We start from the raw sequence: 25,701 nt of genomic DNA, 5'->3' as shown, positions 1-25,701 counted from the left end.
CACCCTGTTCTGGCACCAGCCTCAGGAGCAGCAGCAAACTGCTCAGTGCCTCTTTTGCTCATTAAAACACACATCCCCTGCTATTTGTGTTCTCATTTACTCTGTAAAACAAAGCCTAACAGCTTCTCCCCCCCTTTCCGTCAGGCAGTCAATGGCTTTCGTAACAAAGAAGGAAATTAGTAGCAGGTGGCGGATCCCTGCTCTGTCTCCATCTCTGGCAGCAGCAAAACCTTGAACCCCATGCCCCAGGGGCAGGCATCCTTCTGACAAGGACCTGCCCAAGGACCAGCCTCTTCCAAACAGGCATCTGTTTTGTCCTGGACCCCTATGCATGAAGGTTCCCTCCATGCTAAATGCAGTCCATCTTTAATATCCTTGTTGCTGCTCTTAAACCTTCCTGCAGCTAATAAACCTTCCTGCTCAAAGCACCTTTGTGTACCTGTCATATCTGACTGCTGCTTCCTTCATAAAAGGTTTGCTTTTAGTCTCTTTCAGGACAGAAAACCAGGATCCTGCTTCTGACAGAAGATGTTGTTTTACTGCCCCTGTGTGAATAATAAGTCTAAATAACAATGGCCAAGTTTGTACATATATCTTTCAAATATTCTCAACAGCTATGAAAGACATTCTGTTAAACTGGGCCCTGTGCATGTTGTGCCTGGTGAGGTTTAGGACATGAGCTGCTTTTAATCATTTTTATCTGGACAGATAGTACAATAGGTGTGGTTCTGCTCCCAGACAGGTGGCTCCACTTTTTTCTCTTCATGTGTCCCTTGGTGTCTCCACACCTGTAGTTCCTGGGGGCAGTTCCTGCCAGATGGCTGGGTTGGTGGATCTCTGCTCTCCTGGTTTGCCTGAGTTTTGAACTGTCTTAAGAAAACCTACAGAATAATCTGGGTAGCTCTGGGTAGATGAAGGATTGATTTTTTCCATCTCTTAACTGTGTAATGCAAGTTTCTCTTTTGAGGTGGTGTGGTTCAATCAGGTCTAGAGGAGGGGGCTTGGGTTGTGCTGAGCCCTGTTAGAGTCTGACCTAGTAAAAGCTCTGTACGCTTCTTTGTAGATCTATAGGTCTGCCTGGGCAGGACGTGGGTCTTTGTTTACTAGAGCCTTCCTCTGCACTCACGTGGGTGCATGAGTAGTCTGCAGTCAGGGAAATAATGCACTAACTGTAGGCTGGAGGGAGAGCTGCCATCTGGAGCATGGGCAGGATTAGGCTCTTCCATTGCTACTCCTTCCTGTTGGCATTTGCTCAGTTTTCTCAGGAGAGTGTTGTGAAGGTATTCACTCAACAAGTTGCTTTCTGCTGCAATGGAAATGTAAAAAGGCAGCAACAAGCCCATTCCCTAAATACCTTCACAATCAGCTCTGCTCCTCTGTAACTGGATTTGTAAGAAATAAAGCAGCAGCCATCAAACTGGAGGCATTTCAGTAAGTCATAAATCTTGACGTGTGGAAGCCCATCTGCCACTGCAGTACACATCTAGGCTGCCCTGTGCATGCCTCTGCCCATGCAGCTGGGAATCTGCCCGGTGTGCAGCTGGCTCTGCATGGGATGGCAACTGGGATGGTCTGTGGGGCTTCACACACCATCGCTCCAGGCTCTGTGTCCCTCTGAGGTCCCCTGTGGAGACCAAGCCAATGCTTTTTCTTTCCAGGGAGATGTAGGGCAGAGACCAAAGTGAATGCTACTTGCCCACCACAGACGAACTCACCCTGCCCTTCCTTACCATGGGCACTCAGGGGGAGGCTGCAGGGAGGACACCCTCTGTGAGAAGCCAAGCCATGGCCATGCGTGCCATGCTAGAGTTGAGAGCAGGGACAGCCCTCCTGGTCTCTGCAGTTACTTTTCTGGGTGATGGTCTAAAGGGCTGCTTCTAGCAAAAGACCTCCCTCGTTCTGTCTTGTTCCCCCCTGTGCCAACAGCCCTGTTCCCTGGCTCAGCCTTTGGCACAGGCACTGAACACAACTGCCCTGCGTGCCGGTCACAGGCCTCTGACTGCATGATTGATTATCAGCCTCCAAATTGAATCCAGGAGAATTTGAGCCCAGCTTTATGAGCAGAATTCCAAAAATATATTCGCAAAGGGGTGACATTTAAAGATGTTTCCACAGCCCTCTGTTGTTGCAGCCAGCAGAGGGATTGCTTTCACAATAGCATTCCTTCCTAATGCATTCAACCTGCTGTTGTTAGAATCAAGTGTTGCAGCTTAAGATACAAGAGAAATCAAAACTGAAAATGCATTCAGAATTCCTGTGATGGACTTCAACGCTGTTTTACTCCCTACAGAGCTTGGGCTTTGACTTCCAAAGCAGATGGATAAATTATTCACTTTTCATACCATCACAGTATGAAGTAGTCATTTCACAGACTCTGTCCTCTCTATCGTATCACCTTTGCTAATTTTTTTTTTTTAATCTATGGAGGAAGGTCTTCATTAACACTGATCTGCTACTTCATCTAAGTGCTGCTCTTCTTCTGAAAGCTCTGATCAGCATAGCAGGCTGAGCATTAGCAAATGTGATCCAGCTAGGGTGAAGCTGGCGGTGGGTTCAGTGTGTCTCACGTTGGGGTTTTACAACATTGGGAATGCTGAGACTAGCAGAACCAGCAGGAACTCAAGGGGTTAACATTTCTTCACACTAACCAAAACCCCAAAAGCCTCATTTTGTTTCCCCATTTGTGATGTGTCTGATGCAGGCGGGCATCGTCCTGACTGCAGCCCTGGTGGGTCTGTGGCTTTGGCATGTCCAGAGGCTTTCAGCCCAGCTGGGTCCTTCAGCAGTAAGCTGCAGGAGCAGTGGGTTTACAAGCCTGGTATCAGCAGGACCTTGGGCAGTACTGATGGGGCATGTTGACATGTTAGAGCTGGCACTGATCTGTAAGTGCTGGCACTGGTCCTTCTTAGGGAGATACAGCCTCTCAGGAGAGTGGCAGGACTTGCCTTGCACAGACTTGCCTTGATGCTGGATCAAGCCCTTGGTCTGAGGCAGCTCCAAGGTCTGAAGGTTTTCATTAGTGGGAGCTGTCATTTCCCCAAATCTCTTCAAAGCCTTCCAGCCCTGTAGGGCTGGAAACAAGCACTGGTGTGGAGCTAAACTGGTGGCAGGTTTCACCCTTCTGCATTCTCCTCTGTGGAATCCCCTGGCTGAATCAAAACAGCTAAATGCTGCAGTTTGTCAGCTCCCTTTTCTACTCACATGTGTCTGTGCAAAGTCAGACAAGTAACCTCCTACTTTCTCTCTGCGGGATACCAAACAGTGTCTCACAAGGGAAATCACTTTGTTATTTCTAGAGTAAGCTTTCTTAATAACTGTTGGAGAAAATTAAAAAATTTTAAAAGCCTTTGATTTAGAAGACCTGACCTTGGCTCCATCCCATGTGACAGTGGACAGAATGCATCAGTCAGGATCCCTAAAGGCACCAAAGTGCCTGGTTTCTGTTGGAATCATGGAGAGGAGTTGCCTGCATGTATCTGAGAATGTGGCCTGCTCTTACACCTCAGTTTCCCAACTGTAGTTTGGCAGCTGTGGTATTACACCAGAACAGGATCTGGAATAGGAAGTGGGTTGGATTAAAACCATAATTCTTAGTTTGAAGAATATGGGACTAGCCTATATGTCTTCCTTTCCTAGGTCTTCTCCAATGATTTTTCCGGACTGGCTCCTCATAAGTGGTCTCCTCTTCCTCCTCTGTTATGCAAAGCTCTGTGTGTAGGCAGAGCTCCTTTCCCTCACACACCTCCAGAAGCTCACAGGTCAATCTTCCAGAACTGCTGCCTCCATCACCCTTTTGACTTATTCATCATTTAGAAAAAAATCCCTAGTGCTGTTTTCTCCACGTCTTCTATCTTGGCAGGAGGCAGACCTGGGCAAGAACTGGACTAACATTCTTTTCTTGCTTGACCGCACAGAGTCATCAGTCGTGCACAAGGGCTGAAGCTGGTGGTGGAGACACTTATGTCGTCCCTGAAGCCCATTGGGAACATCGTGGTCATCTGCTGTGCCTTCTTCATAATCTTTGGGATCCTAGGAGTTCAGGTGAGGCCCCAACTCAAAAGTGTCCTGAAAAAGGGCCCACATGGCCCCACATCAGGGTATCTGTGCCAGTGGATACACTGTAAGCCCTTCTGAAACTGAACCAATGGACAGTTTGGCCTCCTTGGGCAGCACTCTCTGCTCCTAGCTTGTAGAAGTAGGCATTTCTGAGCCTGCCTCCTGCCAGCTCTGCTGGCAATTTCCTCAGTCCCAGGAGTGCAGCAGCCCCTGGGGAACAGTGGCGGTTTGCAATGCAGTTGGTTTCTCATTACCTGGAAAGAGAAGATTGTTTCATAGAAAGGTTCTGACAGAACAACACTTAGTTCTTTCTGAAGTTTATGTGATCTGTCACAGCCAGCTTTGGAAAGCAGCTCTGCTTGGCTTTGGAAAGGTGTCTTATATAGTATTTTATACTAACATACTGTTTCAATAATAAATACAGCATTGCAAATAAGCAGAAAGGGATTCATGCCACCCATAGCCACCTCAGCAGCTGGACTGCTTCAGTGTTGTTTGGCCCTACCACCACACCATCCACTGCACTAAACAGATCCATAAAGCTGAGCACATCCCCTAAGACAGTAAACCCCTCAGACACAGGAGGATGTATGCCCAACAACAACCCCTGAGCATGCTCTTTGCATTTCCTCTCTGCTAATTGTGGCTGCCTTCCCCAGTGCCCCGCAGTCTGACATTCAACTGTCACACACGGTTGTCGGTGTGGTTACGTGGGAGAGGCTGCTCCTGCATGCAGGATGCACAGCTCTGTTAATGGTTATGGCTAATGAGGTGTAAGATGAGGGCTGGAGCTATTTCCTGTGAAAAGATGATCTCTCCGTTTATTTTCCCATAACCTGGGGATCCAAGCAGAGGATTTTAGTGCTGCTAAAATGCAGACATCCCTGTTTCTAATGAGGTTTCCTCATAGCAAGCCAGGGTCTGCAGCAGAGCTTGTCCACATGTGAACAGTTGGCAAGGAGACACAAGAACCAGATAAAACAAGCACAGATGGAAGCACTGGGCCTTGCCCCTCAGCAGTGCTCAAGCCTGAAGCACTGATGGGGATCAGCATTTTTGCACACTGGGCTTTGCATTTCCAGACCCCACTGGTGGCCATGGCACCGCTCTTGTCCTGGTGGCACTGCAGAAGTTGCATTTGTAGGCAATGTGTTAAAAATAGTTGCCCAATTCTGCCCAATTAAAGCTTTTCTCTGTGAAGGCTCTGTCCTCCAGCCTGCCTCACCACAGATAGTGTTCCTCCTTGGGAAGATGAGGGACAGTTCTCTTGCATTCCAGAAGTGTGATGGCTGCATTGCTCGGTGACTCGCTTGGCATGCCTAGAGAGCATCCTTCTGCTGTTGATTTCTGAAGGAAGCCCATGGAGTAATGCCTTTATCTTGTTCACTCCTATTTCTGCTATTTGTCTAAAATAAACAGATCAAAGCCCATCAGCATCCCCTCTCTATGTACCCAGGTGGTGTTCCAAGGAACCTGGAGAGCAGGCTGCCATTCTGCCAAACCAGGAATGTCAATAGCTTCTGTCAGCAAATAAATCCAGGCTGGCTGGATGTCTCCTGAGCTTTGATACCATCCATCCTGCTAGCATCAATTACCCTGTCTGAAGCAGTAATCATCCCTTGCCACTCTCTGTTCTGTTCATGGGAAGCACCAGGTCTAGAATTAAGTGTATGGAGGCTGATGTTTCACGTGCGGCTGTAAACCATGAGCTGACTTCTCAGGAGCTGCATCTCTCCTGGCTTTACCAAAGGAAAAAAGCTCAGGGTCAGGTACCCAGCTGGGCTTGGCTCCTTAATCTCTGCACAGGAAATATTTTCAGAGACCTCTGCACATCCTGCAGAGCCTAATGATGGCTGGAGCAGAGCACCCAGGATCAGAGACCAGAGTGGGACTGACAAAAATCTTGATTCTGCAAGAGCCAAATGTCACTTGCAGCAGCTTAGCTCTTTGATGTGTCCCCTAGTCACCTGTAAGAGCAGAGCTGAGGCTGTCACTTTGCCTCTTCAGTGCCACCTTGACTCTGCTGGCAGAGGCCCTGTTACACTTCATGTGCTGGTGAGTCTTGAAACCAGTGTCGTTAACTGGGCAGGGTGGCTAGAGCTGGCCCAGGTGTGGTAAAAAGCCATTAGCTACTCTGTGCTGTTGGCTGGGGCGGTACTTGGAGCTGGTGACCCAGAAGCAAAGGCCTTTAGGCCAGGCTCAGATGGCTGAACCAGACAGCCTCATGCTCGAGGTGGGTGTCCTAGAAGCTGTGCCATCATGCCTCTGCTCTCAAGGTGCATTTCCAGAGGCTGCTGGCACCCAGTGACCTGCAGGAGTGAGGCTGTTCCCTTCCCTGGGGTCAGTGCAAGCTGCACAGAGCTCCCTGGGATAGACCCCCACCCCCTGCAGAGATGTCCTGCAGATCCTTCCCTTACAGTTCCTCTCTTCTTTGCCTGTTTTGCAGCTTTTCAAAGGCAAGTTTTTTATCTGCCAGGGGGAGGACACCAGAAACATCACAAATAAATCGGATTGTGCAGAAGCCAGCTACAAATGGGTCCGGCACAAGTACAACTTTGACAATCTCGGGCAGGTATTGATGGAAGAGTGGTTTGCTGCTTTGCTCCTTTGCTGCTTGGCTTGAACCCTGTGCACTCTTATCCCAGGGGATTCTCTCACTGTCAGTCACAGTAAATATTCAGTTTGCACACAGAGCATTCTGTCCTGGGAAATCCCCAGGGTGGTGTTTCCAGGCAGTCAGACACTTCTTTTCGGAGCAGAACAAGCACGTGTGGCTTGATGGGGCACTTAGTTGCTTCCCTGCTACATAACAGGCCAATGCATCTTGCAGAAGGCCCTGTCTGATAGAGCTGGGCACTGCAACGCTGCCTTCTCTTAGCAGCATGGTAAGGACTAATTAGTTGGGAGCCATGGAGACCTGGAGGGTGGAAATGAAGCTGCTTTTGCCTTCAGCTTTATGGCTTCCCAATTGTTTCTCAGTGCTGAACCAGCTGCTGGCACTGACAGGATTTTGCTGCCAGAAGAGAGCATGGGCATCAGTGTCCCATTACCCTGCAGGTGATGATAAGCCTCCACCAGGAAAGGGCAAAGAAGACTAAAATGTTACAAGAGAGCTTTAGTGCAACTGTATCTAACTATTTCCCCCACCTGTTTCTAGGCCCTGATGTCTCTTTTTGTTCTGGCCTCCAAGGATGGGTGGGTGGACATCATGTACGATGGCTTGGATGCTGTGGGAGTGGACCAGCAGGTAGGGACTCCAGCAGAGCTGTGGGGAAGGAGCCCTCAAAGGTCACACATTTGGGCTCTAGGTTCGCTCAGCGCCTTTGCTTTGCACAGGTTTTGGGGTTAGGATCGAGGGAGGAGCCAAGGTTTGGGCCTCGCCTTTTCCCTGCAGGTTCTGCAGCATAGCTGGTGTGATGAGCAGGAGCAGAACCCTAATGTGGTTTGACTTCTTAAGAACTTTGAAGAGAAAATAAGGGCTCAGAGTGGGCACAGATCTCGGTGAGGAACTTGCAACAGCTGCAAAGGTTGCTGCTGTCCTGCAGGTCCAGCTCTTCTGTCTTCCGTGTGCTTTGTCTTTTGGAAGCACTCAGTTGAAATGTCTCAGAGGGCTCGGCTCTAATTTTGAGGAAGAGCAGAGCACACTCAGCTGCCCCAGAGGGGCATCTGCAGGTTTGGAGGGTGAGGCAGTTGCAGCAACTTGCTCCCTTTTGAGGTTCAGTTGGCATTTGTCTTCCTCCACTTTGCAGCCAGTCATGAATTACAATCCATGGATGCTCCTCTACTTCATCTCCTTCCTACTGATTGTGGCCTTCTTCGTCCTCAACATGTTTGTGGGGGTGGTGGTGGAGAATTTCCACAAGTGTCGGCAGCACCAGGAGGAGGAAGAAGCCAAGAGGAGGGAGGAGAAGAGGCTTCGCCGGCTGGAGAAAAAGAGAAGGAGTAAGGAGAAACAGATGGCTGGTCGGTAGTCTTTCCACATCTTTCTGAGTCCTGCTTGACCTTCACACAATTCCCTCTTCCCTCCCCTCCCTGCCTTATGTCTGGTGATTGTTCCTCTCCCAAAAGCATGTCCAGCTATAAAATTTGCATGAAGGAAATAGTCTTGTTTTAGGCTGAGCAAGGAGCCACAGAAGCCTTTTCAATGGCTGCATGATTTGCAGTGACCTTTCCACTGGAGGTTGTTGAAATTAAAATGTAATAAAAATCAGACCTGGAGCTTCTTGGATAGCAGAGCTCAGTGTTACACAAATAGTGACAACTGCAAAGATCAGCAGTGCTGGCTGGCATCATAAATCTTCTGAGTCATGAGAACTGTTGCTGATAACTGAATTCACTATTTGGTTTATTACAGCCTTGTAATGCCACAGTGATGTTACCTGTCCCATTTATCATGCAGAGTTATTTACTGGCACAGTAGCACCACTGCCGTTCAAGAGTGTAATAAAATAATGGAGCCACCTCATCCTTGTAACGCTTGAGAACCCCTCAAAGAAACATATCAATGAATTTGCTTGAGAAATACAGATCAGGGAAAGCAGCAGCTGAGGAGAATAGGCAGAACAGCTGATGGAAACTGAATAAAAGTCCAAGGGGGATGTGCAGGGCTGCAGCCCTGCCCACAAAAGGTGAAAGGAGGCCAGACCTCCCCTCTGCCGAAAGTCTCCAGCGTGGCCTTCATCTTTTAGTTATTTTTCCTTTTAATTTGGCTGAATAAGTAAGAAATGAAGAGGCCATGGGTTGGGGGTGCCCCTTGCATGCTCTCTCTTCTGAGTGAACTTCTTCTGTTGTCCTTCGTGTCTGTGGCCTGATGTTTTCCCTCCCTGCTGCTCTCTCTGTGTCCTCTTTATACTTCTGCTCTATCTCTGACAGACTTCAGTACTGTTTAGGAGGTGTCTGATCAGCCTCTTGTTCTGAAAGCTGCTAAAGTTAAGTCTTTTTTGGTTTTGTAATAGCCCAAGAGATGTTTAACAGCTGTGACAGGCTTAGGCATGCAACCAGGTACCACAGCAGTGTCTCAGCCTCTCCCAGCTCAGCACTCACCCAGCACTGCCTTTTGGTCACATCTTTGAGTCCTATGAGCTTCACAGGTTCTGTAACCAATAGGATGCACCGCAGCAGCCTCTGGATCACACTGCGGGTTGTGTCGAGCCTGGCTTCCTCCATGGCCAGAGGAAAGATGGAGGCTTCCCTCGGGAGCGGTGGAGGACACGTTAGACTGTTCTCAGTTAAGTGGGATACAGATGGAAAGAATTGTTCTGTTGTTTTGCACATCAAGGAAATGCCTAGAAAGCTCTTTCGGTCAGTCCAAGTTCCCAAACACAGTTTCAGGCTGATGAGTTGGAAAATGTGTTCAAAGGCTGAATAGAAAAATCGTTATTTCCAACTGCAGGTTTGGAGAGCAGGCTCTGCTGTAGAGGACAACCAGAGGCCCAGCCGTTGTTAGTGACCTGAGTTATAATGCTGCAGGAGCTAGAGGAAGGAAAGAGGCGAGACTGGGAAATTTCCCTGCAGGAAGGAGTCACAAACCATCCTTGGAGATGCAGTTATTCATTCAGTCTTATGACATGCCTAATTAAAGAGGCAATAAAGAGCTATTTTACTGAGGATCAAATATTGCTGAGTACTCAGTCACCATAAAACCTTTCAAGAGCCAAGTCTGAAGCTCTCCAAATTGCTTCACAACAGCTTTCCCAACTCAAATTCCCTGAAATGTTGATTTTAATTGACCATGTCCAGCTTTGCCCTCAGAGCAATGGGTGTCACTGCTTAGCTTCCTTCTGCATGGTGGGAACTTGCAGATGATACCAAGACTAAGTAGGGCTTTGATTGTGCCAGCATCTGTGCTGGGGTTCCTCTCAGCCAGGCTTCCTGATGCCCGAACTGAGCTGTGGTTGTCAGATGCAGACAGTTGCAGACCTGTAGCTGGTTGCACATCACAGACTTTTCAAATGCAGTTGTACAGCTGAAGCTCTGAAGCCCACAAAAGCATGAGAAGTCCTAGCCTGGTGAGATGCAGGCAGGGGGGTGGCTGCTGTAAGGTGCTCTGGCCCAGCAGGATGTGTGCAAAATCCATCTTTAAGGAGTGTCTTCTCTTTCCTCGTCAAGTGAGGGTTTTCTCAGGGGTCTCTTGGGCTTCCACCTGTGCTTTTCCACCATGGGTGCGAGCTGACCCTCCACGAGGCCCAAGGAGAGAATGCCATAAGGAAACATTCCTGGTAGAGGCAGCAGAGACCCCGAGAGCCACAGGGGCCTCCGGCAGGGACGGGAGGTGTTGGTGTGCTGCAGGTGATTAATGCCCTTTCATTCTTTTAGATCTAATGCTGGATGATGAGTTAATGGAGAGCTCAGCCAGCGCAGTGCAAGGTACTGGGAAGCCTGCACGTCTCGTCCCACTTGCCTGGTAGTGCTGTGTCACTAACGCTGGCCGCCGCTGCTGGGAGGCTCCCACTAAACCCCTGTGTGGTGCAAGGCTCATTCGCTTCCTCACGGCACACGCGGCTCACTGAGCTGCAGGTCTGCAGGCCTGGCTCAGGACTGACACTTGCAAACCCTTCATTTACCCTGTGATCATCTTATGTTCTTCAGTATGTTCTTTTTTTGCTGGTTTTCATTAAGACTGTCAGATTTTCATGGCTTTTTTTTTTTTTGGCTTTTTTTTTCTTCCTTCTTTTTTTAAACTTTCTTTTCATTTCTAGAGAGCAATGGCAGGGCTGTGAAGCTGCTCCTCTGTTGTTTAGCTTTCCAACCACCAGATGAGGAGTGTCTGGGTAGTTTACAGGAGTGTCTCTGGATGGCAGGCAGCCCCACTTAGGGAGGTTAATCCCACTCCTTCTCCAGCCCTTGCTCTTTGCTCTTTGAATGCCATGCTGCAGGGAGGCAGAGCTGCTTTCAGCAGGGTAAAATCCAGTGTGGTGCAGAGCTGACCCTGCAGCAGCCCTCCTGTGGACATGGGACACAGCTGCTGTGCTGCCCAGTGTGTAAACTTTTCCTATTGCCTGAGAGTCGCTCCAAGCCCAGGGCATCTTGTGAATTAAGAGAAATAAAGATGCCATGTCGAGCCCTGTGCTAGTGGGGAGGGACCAGCTGGGCTGAACACTGCTGGGGGGTTGGCCTGGCCACCCCAACCCACCCCTGGCTTAGGGTCTTGTCAGGACACTGCTCGGGGCTGCAAACCTGTCCCTTGCTCTTTTCATTTCTGGCAGAGGCTTTGGTCTGGCAAGCATTTGGTGTGCTTCATAGCTTAAGAATATTAGCCTGAATAATTAAAGAGGTGCCAGCACAGGAACAAATGCAACTGTAGGCTTTGACAAAATCAGTGTGCCAGGAAACTTGTGCCACGGAGACTCTCACCTGGGAGCATTCTGCCCCTGCTTGCGCAGGAGCAGGGCACTGCCAGGTCTCCCTGCAGGGTGAGGCAAGGTGAGGGCTGTCAGCTTTGGCTGCAGAGGGGAGCTCAGGGAGCCTCAGGGTCCTGCCTTGGACTGCCAAAGACTCGCTGGCAGCCGTCAGGACATGCTTTAGCAAATCCTCACTCCCCCCATGTTGTCACTCCTGGTGCTTTGATCTCTTCCCCTCATTCTCACTCTCCTCAGTAGCTCTCCTGTCCTCTCCTGTGCCACGGGGCAGGAGGACTGGGTGTTGCTGGGTGTGGGGGGCTGTCTATTTTTTCTTATTTCATTGTGGTTCTTCTCCTGCTCCTACAGAGCTCCATCAAGGAGGGTTTCTTTTGTTTTTAAGGCACTGAACTCATTCCAAGGGCCTCTGTTGCCCTGAGTAGACTCAGAAGCACTCTGGGTTTGCCTTTACAGTCCTTGTTTGGCGCCTCTGTGCTTTGTTTCTCCTTCTGTTGCCCCTCCTTTGGGTCCAGCCATGGTGGATGTGCCAGGCTGCTCTGCAGGTGGTGGCATGGGGGCACAGGAGGATTCTCTTTCTGAACCTGACAGTGAGGGGGAACCAGTCCCAGGTGCTGTAGATGAACCTCCTGTGGTTCAATGAGAAACCTGGAGTTGTGACCCCGACCCTTCCCCACATCACTGCACTCAGAGGGCTGGTTTTCTCTTCCTGTTAAGATAAGCTGGAGGCTTGTGTGTGCATGCTGCTGCCTGGTGCTTAGTGAGATAAAGTAAGTTCATTTTGTTCCCTTTTTTTTTTTTTAATTTCAAGTCTACATTCTATCACGGCTGGATTCTTCTCCATGGAAATAATTTATCATCTTCCATTTTGCCTTTTAAAAAATTATTATTATTTTATCCATTCAGTACAATAAAAGCCAAGCAAAATGTTGTGTTTAAGTGAAGAAAAAAAATTCCTTCAGTGCAAACCACTTTTTAACCTAAGAATATTCCTGATACAGTTTGTGAATCCAGCTGCGTCACGGGCTCACTGCTCACTGCTTCACTGCTGTCCTGCAGGTATGCTCAGAGCTGCAAAGCAGTTAATTCCCTCATTACAGAAAAGGGAAGAAGCTGGAGGAGACAGTAATGGAATTGTCCCACTCTCGTGAATTCCAATTTCCTGTGCCTACACACCTCCTGCCTGAAAGCCACCTCAGGGAAAGTGGCAATTTCTTTCTTGACAGGGCATTATTGGGAGTCAGATGCTCTTTGGAGATGTTTTGGAGCCTCATGCCCAGCCTGATCACTCACCTAGGAAAATGCAGTCGATGGGAAAAGAGTGGCCCTGGCCCCATCACCCCTGCGGCAGCTGCCACTGGTGCTGTCCAACACAGGGCTGTGCCCAGTGCTGCTCTGCTGGTGCCATTTCACAGGTCACATTCTAGGGCTGTCAGACAAACAGAAGCTCAGGGTTTAGTGCCCTGAGCCTGGGCTGTGATCACCAAGGCTGAAAGAGCAGCCCTAGGAAAGGGAAGCATTTGTCCCACAGCAGCAGTGGGACCTTTCCAGATGGGCAGGAGAGGACGGTGCTGGGTTTGGGAACCTCCAAACAGAGATTGGGGCTGCTGTGTTCTGCCTCCCAGCCCTTGTAAAGGAGATCAATTATAATCCCATAGGATGGTGCTAAGAGGAGTACAGAGTATCTGCTTGGGAAACAACTAGAGTTGGGAGCTCATAAAAAACAATAAGCCAAAGCTGAGTGCCCCTGTGCCGGGTAGGTGCCCTTGCTGGTGTGGTCCCCTTAGACCACCGCTGCCCAGGAAGAACAGGCAGATGGCACTCTCCCAAACCAGCTCTCAGATGGCTGCAAAATCTCTTTCCTATCTGGCTTTGGAGATTGCTCAGGCTCTGCTGTCTGAGCTAATTTTCCCCAGTGTGACAATACCTACATTTGAGAAACTTCTCCCTCTCCCCCACGCCTGGCCTCCAGCCACGGTGAAGCAGCTTGATTTACACCCTGTTTACCAGCCCCATGTCTCGTAGCGGGCTTTTGCTGTATTTCCCCATCTTTTCACATTCTCATCCTGCCAATTCTTCTTTTGTTTGTTTGCTCTCCTCCTCTTTTCTTCAATGCCATGTGTGCCAGGAAGCCAAGTTAACCTCTCCAGTGATAACTGAGACTAACCGAGAGCTCTTGTTGTTCTTGACACAGTGTATTGTACAGTAGTGTGGTGTTGTGTTAGTTGTGAAGTTCACCACCTGGACTTTAACAGATGTCTGTATTTCCCAAGATGTTGGTATTGTTTGGATCTTTACTGCAATAATTCAGCTGGGACTGTGTGATGTGGGCACGGGCTTTGCACAGGGGCAGTTCCACACGAGCGGCACTCAGCGTCTCTGCAGAGCTGAGTTTGGGGAAGGGGATTTGCACAAGGACAAGGAAATGTTTTTTCTGCTCAGAAAGGTCCCTGCCCGCTTAGACACAGTCGAGGTTTGTTTCTGGTCCTTGGGCAGCATGCCAGCTTGTGTGGTTCATCTCGTGGTGATTCCTGTCCTGCACTAACCTGCATGGCCGAATGTGCGAACCAGTGTCACGTGGTGGCAGGATTCATGAGCAGGGCTGGCAGATTCCCTCCCAGCAAAGCTAACAGGGAAGGGTGAAACATTCCGAGAGCAAAGGCTGCAAGGGCACCTTCCAGAGCAACATGTGCAGATGTGTGGCTGTGGAATCCTGGGGCCATGTGCTGGGAAAGGTGAAAGGAGCTTAGGGGCTGGGGAGAGGGAGGTGCAAAGGGGAGAAGCCTCTGCAGATCTGAACGATTGGCAGCCCTGCTCATCAGGTCAGCCACCAGCTGATCCAGGGCAGCAGCCCTGCACAGAAGACCTTTTACAACCTCTCTCTAAATCCTCCCCGTGTTCCAGTGGCATCAGTGCTGTTCTGTGGGGTTTGGAATTGCCTGTTAGTCCCAGCCAAGAGAAAACACAAATTCCAGTCTCATTGTTCATGAGCAAATCCATCAGAAAAAGCAGAAACAGCAACAGTGTTTATTTGAATGTGAACTGCAGGTAAATGTGGAAGCAGTAAGTGATCCAGTTACGATGGTGTTCCTTTCTGGAATGATAAGTTGGTTCATTAAAATAGGTTCTGTTCCTAACCTAATTGTATTCAAACATTTTAGCTAATTTGCTACTCATAAATTAGCATAATGTGATCGAGACACCTCCACTTTATGGAGATTTATGCAGATTCTGAGGTACCTGACAAAGTCTTGGGAGTGAGTCAGCAGCTACCAGTCCGCTTTTTCGCAAGCACTCAATGTATGGGAGCAGGAACCTTCATTCTGCAGCCCTGCTTGTCGATACCAGGAGCAAGCACTCAGGTACAGATCACCTAAAGCTCAGAGCAGTAAGTGAGTCTTCATCCTGCCTTTCGTCTGGTGGCATCGAGGCAGAATTTTGGACATTCCAAACCCCTACAGAATAAAGCTGCTGAGTGATTGCTCTCTGGCCCATGAGCTGTGAGGGAAAGGTCTGTCTCTAAGAGCAAACCCAACTCCTCTCATTTTTCAGGGTCACATTATGAAACAGGGAGCACCCAAACCATTCAATCTATGGCTTTGATTGCAGTGTCATTGGCTGTTGACAAAGTGAATTCTATTTCCAGGCCAAATATAATCTTCTAAAATTACTTTTCCCCAAGGGCAACCCAAACCTATGCTTTGTGGCTTCATTCTGTCCAACTTTTTGCTCCATGTATCAGCCTGCACATTTACTCAGCAACACTAAATATCAGGCCCTGCAATTCTTTACAGCTCAGTAATTTTCATAGCCAGTTGATCATCTAATTATGAGAGTGATATTTTACTCTGACATACTTGAGACAGTCCTTTCCACTTCAATCTGCATTATAATGCCTCCTTGGAAATTGTTTGGACTTATACGCTCAGCCTTGGGATTTTCTCGTTAGAGATTAGGTGAGCAAATGAGTTTGTCTGTAGGAACATGGGGGTCCATGAGCTTTGATCCTCTTGTCCAGATTTTCTAATTGCTAAGGATGACTGATCAGTTTGCCTGGATGTTTTTATGGACCATTTTTCAGGGCTCTGATAGCCAAGATGTTGAATTCTGCTCACTCTGCAGTTTATTGCAAAGAACACAGGATGGCTGAATTCTCTTTCCAAGACTACATCTAACTCAACAGCTCATGATTTTAAGCCATTGTTAGTAAAATCTGTCCCAAATTTCTGACTTTTAACTGGGTTTTCAGATGCTCTGGGCACTTTTAAGATCAGCAGAACCAAAAATTGTTTGTTTAATTGAAATTTAATTGAAATTTCCCTCCAGGGAAAGCATTCTCTAGCAGCACGTTAATCCCAGCTCACCTCATCCCTGATGCTGTAAGGCTGTGAGTATAGCGCATGCCCCACGGGAGACCTTTAGTGGACATAAGATGGCAGGAGCCCTGCTGTGTATCAAAGATGGTAATGTGCCAGCAAGAGAGAAGGTGATAAAAGAGACAGCATGTGGCTGTAATCAGTCTAGACTGTGTCACTCTTGGAGCTGGGCAGTGCGGGTCCTGTGGCTGTGGAAGGACGCAGGGCAGGGCCTTGATGGTGTCTATCTGCTCTCCTCCCCGTGCAGAGGCTCAGTGCAAGCCCTACTACTCAGACTACTCCCGCTTCCGCCTGCTCATCCACCAGATGTGCACCAGCCACTACCTGGACTTGTTCATCACTGGAGTCATCGGCCTCAATGTCATCACCATGGCCATGGAGCACTACCAGCAGCCCAAGGTACTGGGGCAGAGGCAGGCAAGCGGTGGGGGGCCGTGGTCAGCTGTGCTGGGATATGCTGATGGACAGGGTTAAGGCCAGATTCAGTATTAGACTTCACCATGCCCAGCCTGTCCCTTTGCCCTGGTGAGAGACCCATCCTAGAGCTGGCTTCCAGGTCAAACTGTGACTTTCAGTACCTGGATCTGGTTGTACCTTTCCCTTCTAGCCAAGTGCAAAAGACTGCTCTGGGAATGAGGATGGGAACAGGTTTGATTTGCTAGGCAAGGTCATCATTGACATCTCCCATTTGACTTTTCTGATTTAAAAAAAAAAAAAAGGAAAAAGAAGAATTTTGGAAATTTTTCTTTTTTGCAAGTTTGTTCTAAATTGCCAATGTCCCACAGGGCCCAATTTTCACAGGCACTGCGTTCCATCCTGCTCTTTAAAATACATTTCAGTATATTAGTGTGCTCAGTTCCTGAGTCTTTGTCATACTCTGAAAATGAACGCAGCCTGTCCTGGGCTGTCAAGTCTCTCATGCCTGAGAATGAAATGGAAATGGCTGCCTTTGCCATGTCACTTGTGTTTATTTTTATTAGCCACTTCCAGATTTAATAAATGCAACATGCAATAGTGGGAAATATGCTTTAAGACTGGATTTGAATGCTTAATGTAAAAGCCCTCAGACAACCTAGACATGCAAGAGGGAAAAAAACATCCTCCAGCCTGTCATAAAGAAGCCAAAATGTGAAAGGGCACCAGGCCAATCGATTGTTTCTGTTCAGGTCACCTTTAAGCACCCTGGAAGGCTCACTGCATGGCTCAGTCACTGGTGATGAGTAAGCTGTTGGCTCAGGAGCTGCTGCTGGAATGGCTTTGGGCAGGTGTCTCCCCACAGCAGTGCTTTCTGGTGTGCTATAGAGATGTTGGGCAGGCTGTTGGTTTTAATTCTCTTTAGGAAAATAACATTTTGTCTCTAAGCCTCTGGTATGCAGCATCTGTGTAGTAACTTTAAGGCTGGGCTGTGCCAAGATGACAGCATGGTCAGAGCCGGGCTGAAGCAGAGCCCCCAGTTCCTCTGATCTGGGTGACTGCTGGCAGGGGTCCTGCAGGTAGTCAAAGGGTGGCACGTACCAGAGAGCTCTGTATCCAAACTGAGAATGCTTGGCATGCTGGTGCTGAAGGGGCTTGGTGGTGGGATACCCCAGGATGCCCTGGGATGAGATTCCAGCTGGAGATGCTGCAGGTGCCCATAGAAAGGAAGGACTGTAATGTTGTTATGTTCCTGCTGCCCCTTTGCCAGCAGTGACAAATTCAATGCACATTACTGAAGAGGCCATGCAGGATGTTGCTACCACAGAGCTCTTTCACCAGAAGGACTTTTGGAGTGAAATGGCTTAATGCCTGACTGGGCAGCAGCTGTCCCAGCCAGGAGGAACCCGTAGCTAATGGCCAAGCTGTGGTTTGTGCAGAGGAAAGGGTTAGCAGAGGGAAATGCGAGGCACTCACTCCTGCTGGCATTGGCACCCCTCTGTCCTGCTCCTTGCCAAGAGCTCAAGGTGAGGAGTGACAGGCTGCTACAGAGGGGCCATTTGGCCACACTTGCAGGGGCTGGGCCAGCCCCGGGCTCCTGCGGCAGTGCGGGAAGCAGCAAGTGGCTGAAGTTCAGCTTCCTGCCGAGAGCAGGAGGGGCTTTGCGCTGCTGGCACCTGCACAGGAAGCAGCTCCTGCGCTCCCCGAGCGATTGCGGCTGGGGCTGTTACCGCCCCGGGGCTTGAGCTGTGCCTTGGGTTTGTGTTAGCCCCTCCTGAGAGCTCCACCAGCCGGGCTGGGACCAGGCAGCACTGTAGTCTGTGCTTCCGTAAGTACTGGGACTCTTCCCCGGGATATTTCTCATGGGAGGGAGCCCACGGCTGGAGCCTTTTGTCTGTAGTTTGGAGATGAGTTGTAAGAGGGGAGGTTTGCAGGCAGCAAAGCCCTCAGCAGAGCTAGTATCTACCCCTGCTCCTGTGTCCACATCACAGGTTCTTGATGAAGCCCTGAAGATTTGCAATTACATCTTCACTGTTATCTTTGTCCTGGAGTCTGTTTTCAAGCTGATTGCCTTTGGGTTTCGTCGCTTCTTCCAAGACAGGTAACAAAACCTCCATCCTGGTTGCTGGGCAGCAGCACCTTTCTGGTGACAGCTGCCCAGATGTGGTGTCCTGGCCCCTGCTGTGTTCCCAGTGGTGTGACTGACAATGCTTTTTGGTGTGACTGACAAACCTGCTTCAGTGGAGGCTTGGGATGTGAGCTGGGCAGATATTATGTCCTTGGTGAATCTTTCTCCTCCCACTTTTTCTTCCTTTAGTGTTAATCTCAAGAGTGCTGGCACTGACCACTCAGCCACCCAGGGATGGTGCCATCCTCTGCCCATGTTTTGGGTACCTGTCTCAGACCTGGGGCGAATCCTTGGGGCCTTTCCTTTGCCCAGTGTCAGCAGGCCTGGACATGGGCTCTGGTTCTTCCTGGGTCTCACGCTGAGCTCCACGAGTGTCATGTGTAGAGGTGGCCAGACAGATACTGCAGTGCCTGCCCTGATGACTGCAGCCTCTGGGCACAAAATTGCCCAGCTTTTGTTTCTGTTTGCCCTCAGTCAGGAAGAGCTTTGGAACTGGCTGGTCCTCTAAGGAGATGCAGTAGTTAGGAGGATTTCATAACAGAGCTGCTTTTGTGTAACACCCTCAGAAAAATGCTGCAGATTCATCTGAGAGCTAGGACCATTGCAATGACTGGAATCTGTGTGAAGCAGGCTGCCTCCCCTGCCCAGTTCCTCAGTGGATGTTAACTTCATTTTGTGTTGTCTCCAGATGGAATCAATTAGATCTGGCAATCGTGCTGCTGTCTATCATGGGCATCACTTTGGAAGAGATCGAGGTGAATGCTTCTCTACCAATTAACCCTACCATAATCCGGATCATGAGGGTGCTCAGGATTGCTCGAGGTGAGATGGGTGAAGCACAACTGGCTTCTCTTCGAGGTGCAGGGTCCCCTCCAGGAGAGAGCTAAGTGTTGGGAAATGCTTCTGTGGCACATCCCCATCGTGATGTGCATAGCTCTGGCATCCACAGGCTGTAAACAAATAAGATAACAATGGGGGAAATACTTGCAAGGAGCCAAAGAGCTGCCCATGTGTCTCTGTCTGAGAGGGACTTGAAGGCTGAGAGCTTAGAAATAAAGGAGAAATAGCTGTGGTTGTAAATCCCAAAAAGGTACCTGCACTGTGGCCACAACACCACCAAGCAACACTCCAGGCTTGGGGCAGAGTGGCTGCAAAGCTGTCCACTGGGAAAGGCCCTAGGGGTGCTGATAAGCAGCTGAACGTGAGCCAGCCTGTGCCCAGGTAGCCAACGGCATCCTGACCTCTGTCAGGACCAGCAGGACCAGGGAGGTGATTATGCCCCTGTGCTTTGCACTGGTTGAAGTGAGGTGGGGGTTGGTCTCTTCTCCCAAGTAACTAGTGAGGGATGGTCTCACACTACACCAGGGCAGGTTTAGGCTGGATGTTAGGAAAAATTTATCACTGAAAGAGCAGTCAAGCATTGGAACAGGCTGCCCAGGAAGGCGGTGGAGTCACCACCCTGGATGTCATTAAAAGCTATGTAGATATGGTGCCTGGAGTTACAGCTTAGTGGTGGGCTTGGTAGGGCAGGGTTAGTGGTGGGACTCCGTGATCTTAAAGGTCTTTTCCAACTGAAATGATTCCATGATTCTATGAAAATCAGTCAGATCAAAGCCATCCCTGACAGGGATTAGAGAACACAAACTTGACTTGGCTTTAAACAACAAACATCTAACAAATGCAAATTCCCATGGCACTTTATTCTCCTCACTTGGTGGCAAAGCATGCCCTGGCCCTCTGCATCCTCTGTCCCCTCACACTTGTCCCAGCATGTACCTGCCTTGGGAGCCAGGTTCTTCAGGGCCTGAGTTTGCAGAGCAGGGATGTCTCAGGGCCAAATGATGAAGATGTGAAATGTGAGTGCTCAGGCCCTCCATAAAGCACTCCCAGGCCCTCCTGAAGGGCAGCATTCTGCTCTGAGGTATTACTGGTCTGGTTGCTGCCCTCATCTAAAAGCAGGGGCTGGAGGAGAAATGAAATGCTGATGTCTCAAGGTGTGGGGGAGGGAAAGTGGTTTTGCTGCTCATCGGATCCCTCAGCATTAGAAATACAGGCAGTTTGCAACTGGAAACGCACCCTTCTGGAAGACAAGTGCAGATCCAGCTCCTCAGGGAATCGCGGTGGTGGGAAGCCTGTGGAAGTGCGAAAGTAGTCCCAGGGCTGGGAATTGACAGCTCAGGAGAAGTGGGGAAAGAGCCGGGGCCAGCACGGATGAGGCGGGGCTGGGAAGCAGCCGACGGGGCGAGGAGGAGTTCTGCAGCCTCGGGGTGGCTGCTGCTGCTGGGCTTGGATCCTGCCGGGGCAGCGGGGGCGATGTGCAGTGGGCTGGGAATGCTGCAGCTCCACACGAGTTCACATTGCTCTTCCCATAAGCTGTGGCCCTGGGAGCAGGACTGAGTTTGTGCCTCCGTGCTAACACTGTGTTGCCTTGTCCCGATGTGCTCTCTGCAGTGCTGAAGCTGCTGAAGATGGCTGTAGGGATGAGAGCCCTGCTGGACACCGTGATGCAGGCGCTGCCACAGGTAACCACTGCCGTATCGCAGCAGATCTCCTCTGGCCCAGAGCTCATTTCCTGCTGTGGAGGAATGCTAATCATTTTATCTTTGCTGTCATTAGAGAATCCTATTTCCCCTTCGAAGCACAGGCTGAGATACAGTCCTCACATTGAGGTCATTTTTCCCCCGAAGCAATTTAAGTTTTGGATTAAAGAATGCAGCAAGAAACAGGTCTGGAACAACAACAACAACAAAAAATTCAAATTAAAAAAAAAATCAATGAATGTTCTTTTCTTGTGTTTTTTGTTTTGTTTTGTTTTGTTTTGTTTTGTTTGTTTTCCCCCATTTCTTTTTCTCTTTCCAGGTGGGGAATCTGGGTCTTCTCTTCATGTTGTTGTTTTTCATATTTGCAGCTCTTGGAGTGGAGCTGTTTGGAGACCTCGGTGAGTGCGGGGCATGGGCGGGGGGCGGGCGCGGGGCGCCAGGCTCTGACACTGTGCCTGTCCCGCAGAGTGCGACGACAGCCACCCCTGCGAGGGGCTGGGCCGCCACGCCACCTTCCGCAACTTCGGCATGGCGTTCCTCACCCTCTTCCGCGTGTCCACGGGGGACAACTGGAACGGGATCATGAAGGTGAGAGCCCCATGGAGGCTGAGCGTTGCCTGCAGCTGTGTCCTCCGGAGCTCCTCCCTCTGCCCGACCGGGACGCGCACGCCCCGCGCTGTGCCGCTTTCCACTTCCGCGCCCTGGGCGAAGGCTCCCATTGTGTTCTCTCGTCCCAGCAATGTGGTGCCTGTGGCTGCAGCCTCCTGGCGTACTCCATAAGTTCCTTTTTTTTATCCTAAGAGAGCAATTTAAAAAGGGGAAAAACGAAGAGCCTTATTTCTCCAGCAGAGCAAGAGTTCAGCCCAGTAACATCCAGCAGGTTTATTTTTCCCTTGTAAGCCTCCAGTTGCTGCTGTTGCTGCTGGTACTTTGTGTTTGGTTTTTTTTTCCCTGGGAAAACACATGCTTGAGAGTCTGCCTGAGGGGCTGGCAGTGCAGGCATGCTCTTGTAAGGGAAATCCTGTCTGGGAGCATGCGGAGTGCCAGCTAGCTCAAGGGGATCACTTCTCTGCCCATTTGGAGCCCATGGTCAGCATTAGGTGGCCAAAGTGTTAATGGTAGGATGTGAACTTGAGGAAGGAATGACTGCAAGGACAGCAGCTGTGGGATAGCTGATGGGTTGCAGCTGCACCCTGCCTGCCCTTGCATCCCTCTGCCTCACTAGTGTGCTTGGTGTCCAAGCTGCTAAAGCAGTCTTTCCTGTGGAGCAGCAGGGTCTCTGTGGCTGTTGTTGCATGCTCCAAGGTGTCTCCATGGCTGTTGTTGCATGCTCCAAGGCCAGTGTCCTCTGAGCCTTCTTGTGGTGACTAAGACAGAAATGTGAGGTTTAACTGGCAAGTAGATTTGCCCAGTCCTCTCGAGTTTCTTCTTCTGAGAGCATAACCCATTGCAGCCTGATGACAGCAGACCGAGGTCCCTGCTGGAATCTGCTCCCAACCCTGCACCATCTCCCCCCTGTTTCAGGACACGCTGAGAGACTGCGACCAAGAGTCCACCTGCTACAACACTGTCATCTCACCTATCTACTTCGTCTCCTTCGTGCTGACAGCCCAGTTTGTGCTGGTGAACGTGGTGATTGCCGTGCTCATGAAGCACTTGGAGGAGAGCAACAAGGAGGCTAAGGAGGAGGCAGAGCTCGAAGCAGAACTGGAGATGGAAATGAAGACAATTGCCCCTGGCCAGCACAGCCCCTCAGACATCTTCACGTGGACAGGCAGCACTAGTGGGGAGAGGTCTGAGACCCCCCGAGGATGCGCTAACCCCATGCAGATCAAGGTGGATTCTCAGCTCTCCTTAGTTTACCCTATGGTGAGAATCTCAGTTGGAGAGTGAAGAGGGCTTGACCTGCACCTTTGCTAGGGGCAGACTTGCACAAGTGGACAGTGGGGGGGGAGGTGGGGTGAGCCCTGCCCTCGAGGCTTGTATTCCTTGCTGTCTGCTGATGGGCTGCTGGGTAGTATGGGAACTGATGTGCCAGGGAGCAGACGCTAGTTGGGTCTCAAGACCAGCATGTTGCATCTGTTTGGAGGTAGAGAGCTTTGCAATTTGTCCTGGAGATAAGCCCAAGCCACCAGGTTCAGAGCTAGCCTCAAATTTCCTCTTCTCCAGAGTCTGGGGTAGTTCCTTTGTGGCAGCAAAATGATGAGCAGAATGTATTTGCTTTTCTAACACAGACCAGGAACCTTCACATGAAAGAGGAATGAAATGTGGCTAATATTTGCTTAAATATTAAATTGCATTTATGTCACCTCAACTTAAAACCCATCCACACACTCAAGCCTGTAAGAAAAGATTCTTGTAACAGTAGCATAATCCAGATGGGCCTCAAACCCTCACCAGAGCTTGTAGCAGAACTCCCACCAGCAGGAGCCATGCCCAGGTAGGGCTGCGGTGTGGTAGCTGCTGCAACCTGCAGCGAGTCTCCCTAAAGCAGGTTGTGGATGAAGACTTAGTCTGAGGAATGAGAGAGGTGAGGTCAAGACCCAGACAGGTCCTTCAGGAGAGACGTGGACTGGATAGAGGAAAAATGGCCCAGCCCTTTTTATTCTTAGCTGATTGCAAATTGGGTTAAACTCTACACAGCCCTCACAAGCTTTATTAAATCTGATTTCACAACAGCCCATCTTGGCTTCTGCCCAGGGTGGACTAATGAGTGTTCTAATGCTTGAAAAACTCATTTTTGACCTGTAGTCCAAGGGTGAAAAACAGTAAATCCCTGCTTAAGCTTTGCTTAAATTCTTAAACTACTGGAAATTTCTGGTGCCGTTAGGAGTCACTGATGTCTGAGCTGGAGTCCAAAGCTGCTCTTTGGCACGGGAAAAAGGAGTTCAGGGCAATCCAAACTCATTAGGTTTCCCAGAGGGGAAATCCAAACTCATTATGTCCTCTAGGAAGAAACAACTGCTGTTGCACAAGTTAGGCAGAGCACTGGCAAACTGTCTTCAGCACTGCTGTCCTGCATCAATCCTCACACCGGCAAAAAGAGAATTTGAAAGACAAATCAGTGGAAGAACCCTTGCAGCTCTTCAGGTTCTTAAACCTGCCCTCTCTGGAGGTGATGTTGGAAAGGGCTCATTCTAGTCAGAATCTCCAGGGCATCTTTCTTGCCCTTTCACTCAAACAGAAGCCTCAAAAACTTCCAGGAAATTTTATTCTGACTATTTGTTCCCCCAGCCAAAATCTCTAGGACAAATGTGATGTTTGAGTGTGGCAGCAGAGGAATACAATTCCTAGGACGTGACCCTGCAAGGACATGTGGTCAGCATGCTCTTTGGCTTGCCTGTCCCCCAGGGGTTTTGCACTTGGGCTGCGTGACTGTAGCAACAGTGCTCATCTCGTTGGCTCTGGCAGGCATTCCCTGCCTGAAAGGTGCACGCCTGAAACTGCTCCCAAGCTGCCTGTGCAAGCCAGATCCTGCTCTCTATAACCTCCTGTTGGCTGGACTCTGGCCACCTGGTTTGAAGTTGGCCAGGACAGATGAGGCACCTCAACCCCTGTCTGGCACATGGATTAGAGACCTGATATGTATCCGTCCTGGTCATCTGCAGCTTGCATGGACAGGATGTTCAGCTCCTCTCCAGGTCAGGTTGTTTCAATCTATCTGCCCTCTGGATACGGATTCCGGCGTGGAGCATTAGGTCCTCCTGCTGACAAGTGTGGCCAGTGGGTGTAGAAGCCTTACAGCAGCTGTCCCTCAGAGAAGCTCACAGCAGCAAGTATGCAGATGCTGCTGGGCCAGTCCCGAGCAGCTCAGATCCCAGCAGTACCCAGCCCTGTTTACTGGGAGCCAGAATTGTCCCAAAGGAGGGTGCTGAGCGGGAGGTCCGCGGTGCAAGGCAGCGGTGTTGGCCTTGTCTCTGGTGGTGTCTGGGGGAGCTGTCGCTGCTCACTGTGATTTTACTACACTGTTCTCTCTCCCCTCCTGTCCCTTGTTTCTGTTGCTGCTCTTTCCCTCACTGCTCCCGTCTCCCCGTTCTGTTCTGGGTTTTACACTCTGTCCTTTCTCTCTGTCCCTGCCCCTTGCTTTTTCCTCCCTCTGGCTCTCTCTCTCTGCATGCCACACACTACCCCTCCTAGGAGAGGCACTTGTTTGATACCATATCACTGCTGATCCAGGGATCTCTGGAAGGAGAGCTGAAGCTGATGGACAACCTGTCAGGCTCTGTGTGCCATCATTATGCCCTCCCAGCTCCTGAATATTGCAGCTCTGAGAACCAGGTTAATATTCCTAATTTCCTGCAAAGTCTCCATCCAAACTCGATTTGACTGAGACCTTTGATAGTTAAAGTTCTTTATGTAGTGCAGTCTCAGGGGTTTGAGGTGTAAATCATTTGGGTTTATTCCGTGGGAGATGAGATCATATCTGAGGTTATGATGTAGATCAATGCAAGGGCAAAAGCACAGGCTCTGCATTTTCCTCTTCAAGACAGCAGCAAGTTTCCCTTTGGGATTCGCTGTTCCTGAGTGTCGTAGGGAAAATCTCCATCCCTCAGTGGGGTTATTGTGTTTGACTTCTTGCCCCTAACCAAGGCTCCATGGCAATGTCAAGACAACTCTGCAGAGCCTGGAGTGTAGCTTGAGGTTTTTCCAGAGCAGGGCCTGAGCTGCTGGGGTTCGTTAAATGGTCTCTACATTTTGTGCCTCCTTACACTGCCTGAAGATCCAGCTGTGAGTGGTTTTCCCAAATAGGCTTCTTGCAAGTGGGTCACTGGAAACTAGATCCTCATCTTTGATCGAAAGTGAGTGTGTGAGCAAAGGCAGCCCCTAACGCT

At 49.8% G+C, this 25,701-nt stretch overlaps 1 protein-coding gene across 1 annotated transcript in view; it reads left to right on the top strand.

Annotated features, from left to right (window-relative positions):
* The window catches only part of CACNA1G (calcium voltage-gated channel subunit alpha1 G), a 130,215-nt gene that overhangs the window by 92,220 nt on the left and 12,294 nt on the right, over positions 1-25,701 (top strand). Inside the window, exons 23-35 of the mRNA XM_054393724.1 lie at positions 3,915-4,041; positions 6,503-6,628; positions 7,214-7,303; positions 7,806-8,019; positions 10,372-10,422; positions 16,035-16,186; positions 18,193-18,302; positions 19,018-19,151; positions 20,781-20,851; positions 21,189-21,267; positions 21,336-21,457; positions 22,394-22,738; positions 25,007-25,147. Coding sequence (XP_054249699.1) covers positions 3,915-4,041; positions 6,503-6,628; positions 7,214-7,303; positions 7,806-8,019; positions 10,372-10,422; positions 16,035-16,186; positions 18,193-18,302; positions 19,018-19,151; positions 20,781-20,851; positions 21,189-21,267; positions 21,336-21,457; positions 22,394-22,738; positions 25,007-25,147 — 1,762 coding nt within the window. The remainder of the gene's footprint in view (positions 1-3,914; positions 4,042-6,502; positions 6,629-7,213; positions 7,304-7,805; positions 8,020-10,371; positions 10,423-16,034; positions 16,187-18,192; positions 18,303-19,017; positions 19,152-20,780; positions 20,852-21,188; positions 21,268-21,335; positions 21,458-22,393; positions 22,739-25,006; positions 25,148-25,701) is intronic.

Source organism: Indicator indicator, chromosome 29 (genome assembly GCF_027791375.1).
Source record: "Indicator indicator isolate 239-I01 chromosome 29, UM_Iind_1.1, whole genome shotgun sequence".
Classification (NCBI taxonomy): Eukaryota; Metazoa; Chordata; class Aves; order Piciformes; family Indicatoridae; genus Indicator; species Indicator indicator.
The sequence above is the reverse complement of the archived record's forward strand: the minus strand, read 5'-3'. Positions and strand labels throughout refer to the sequence as shown.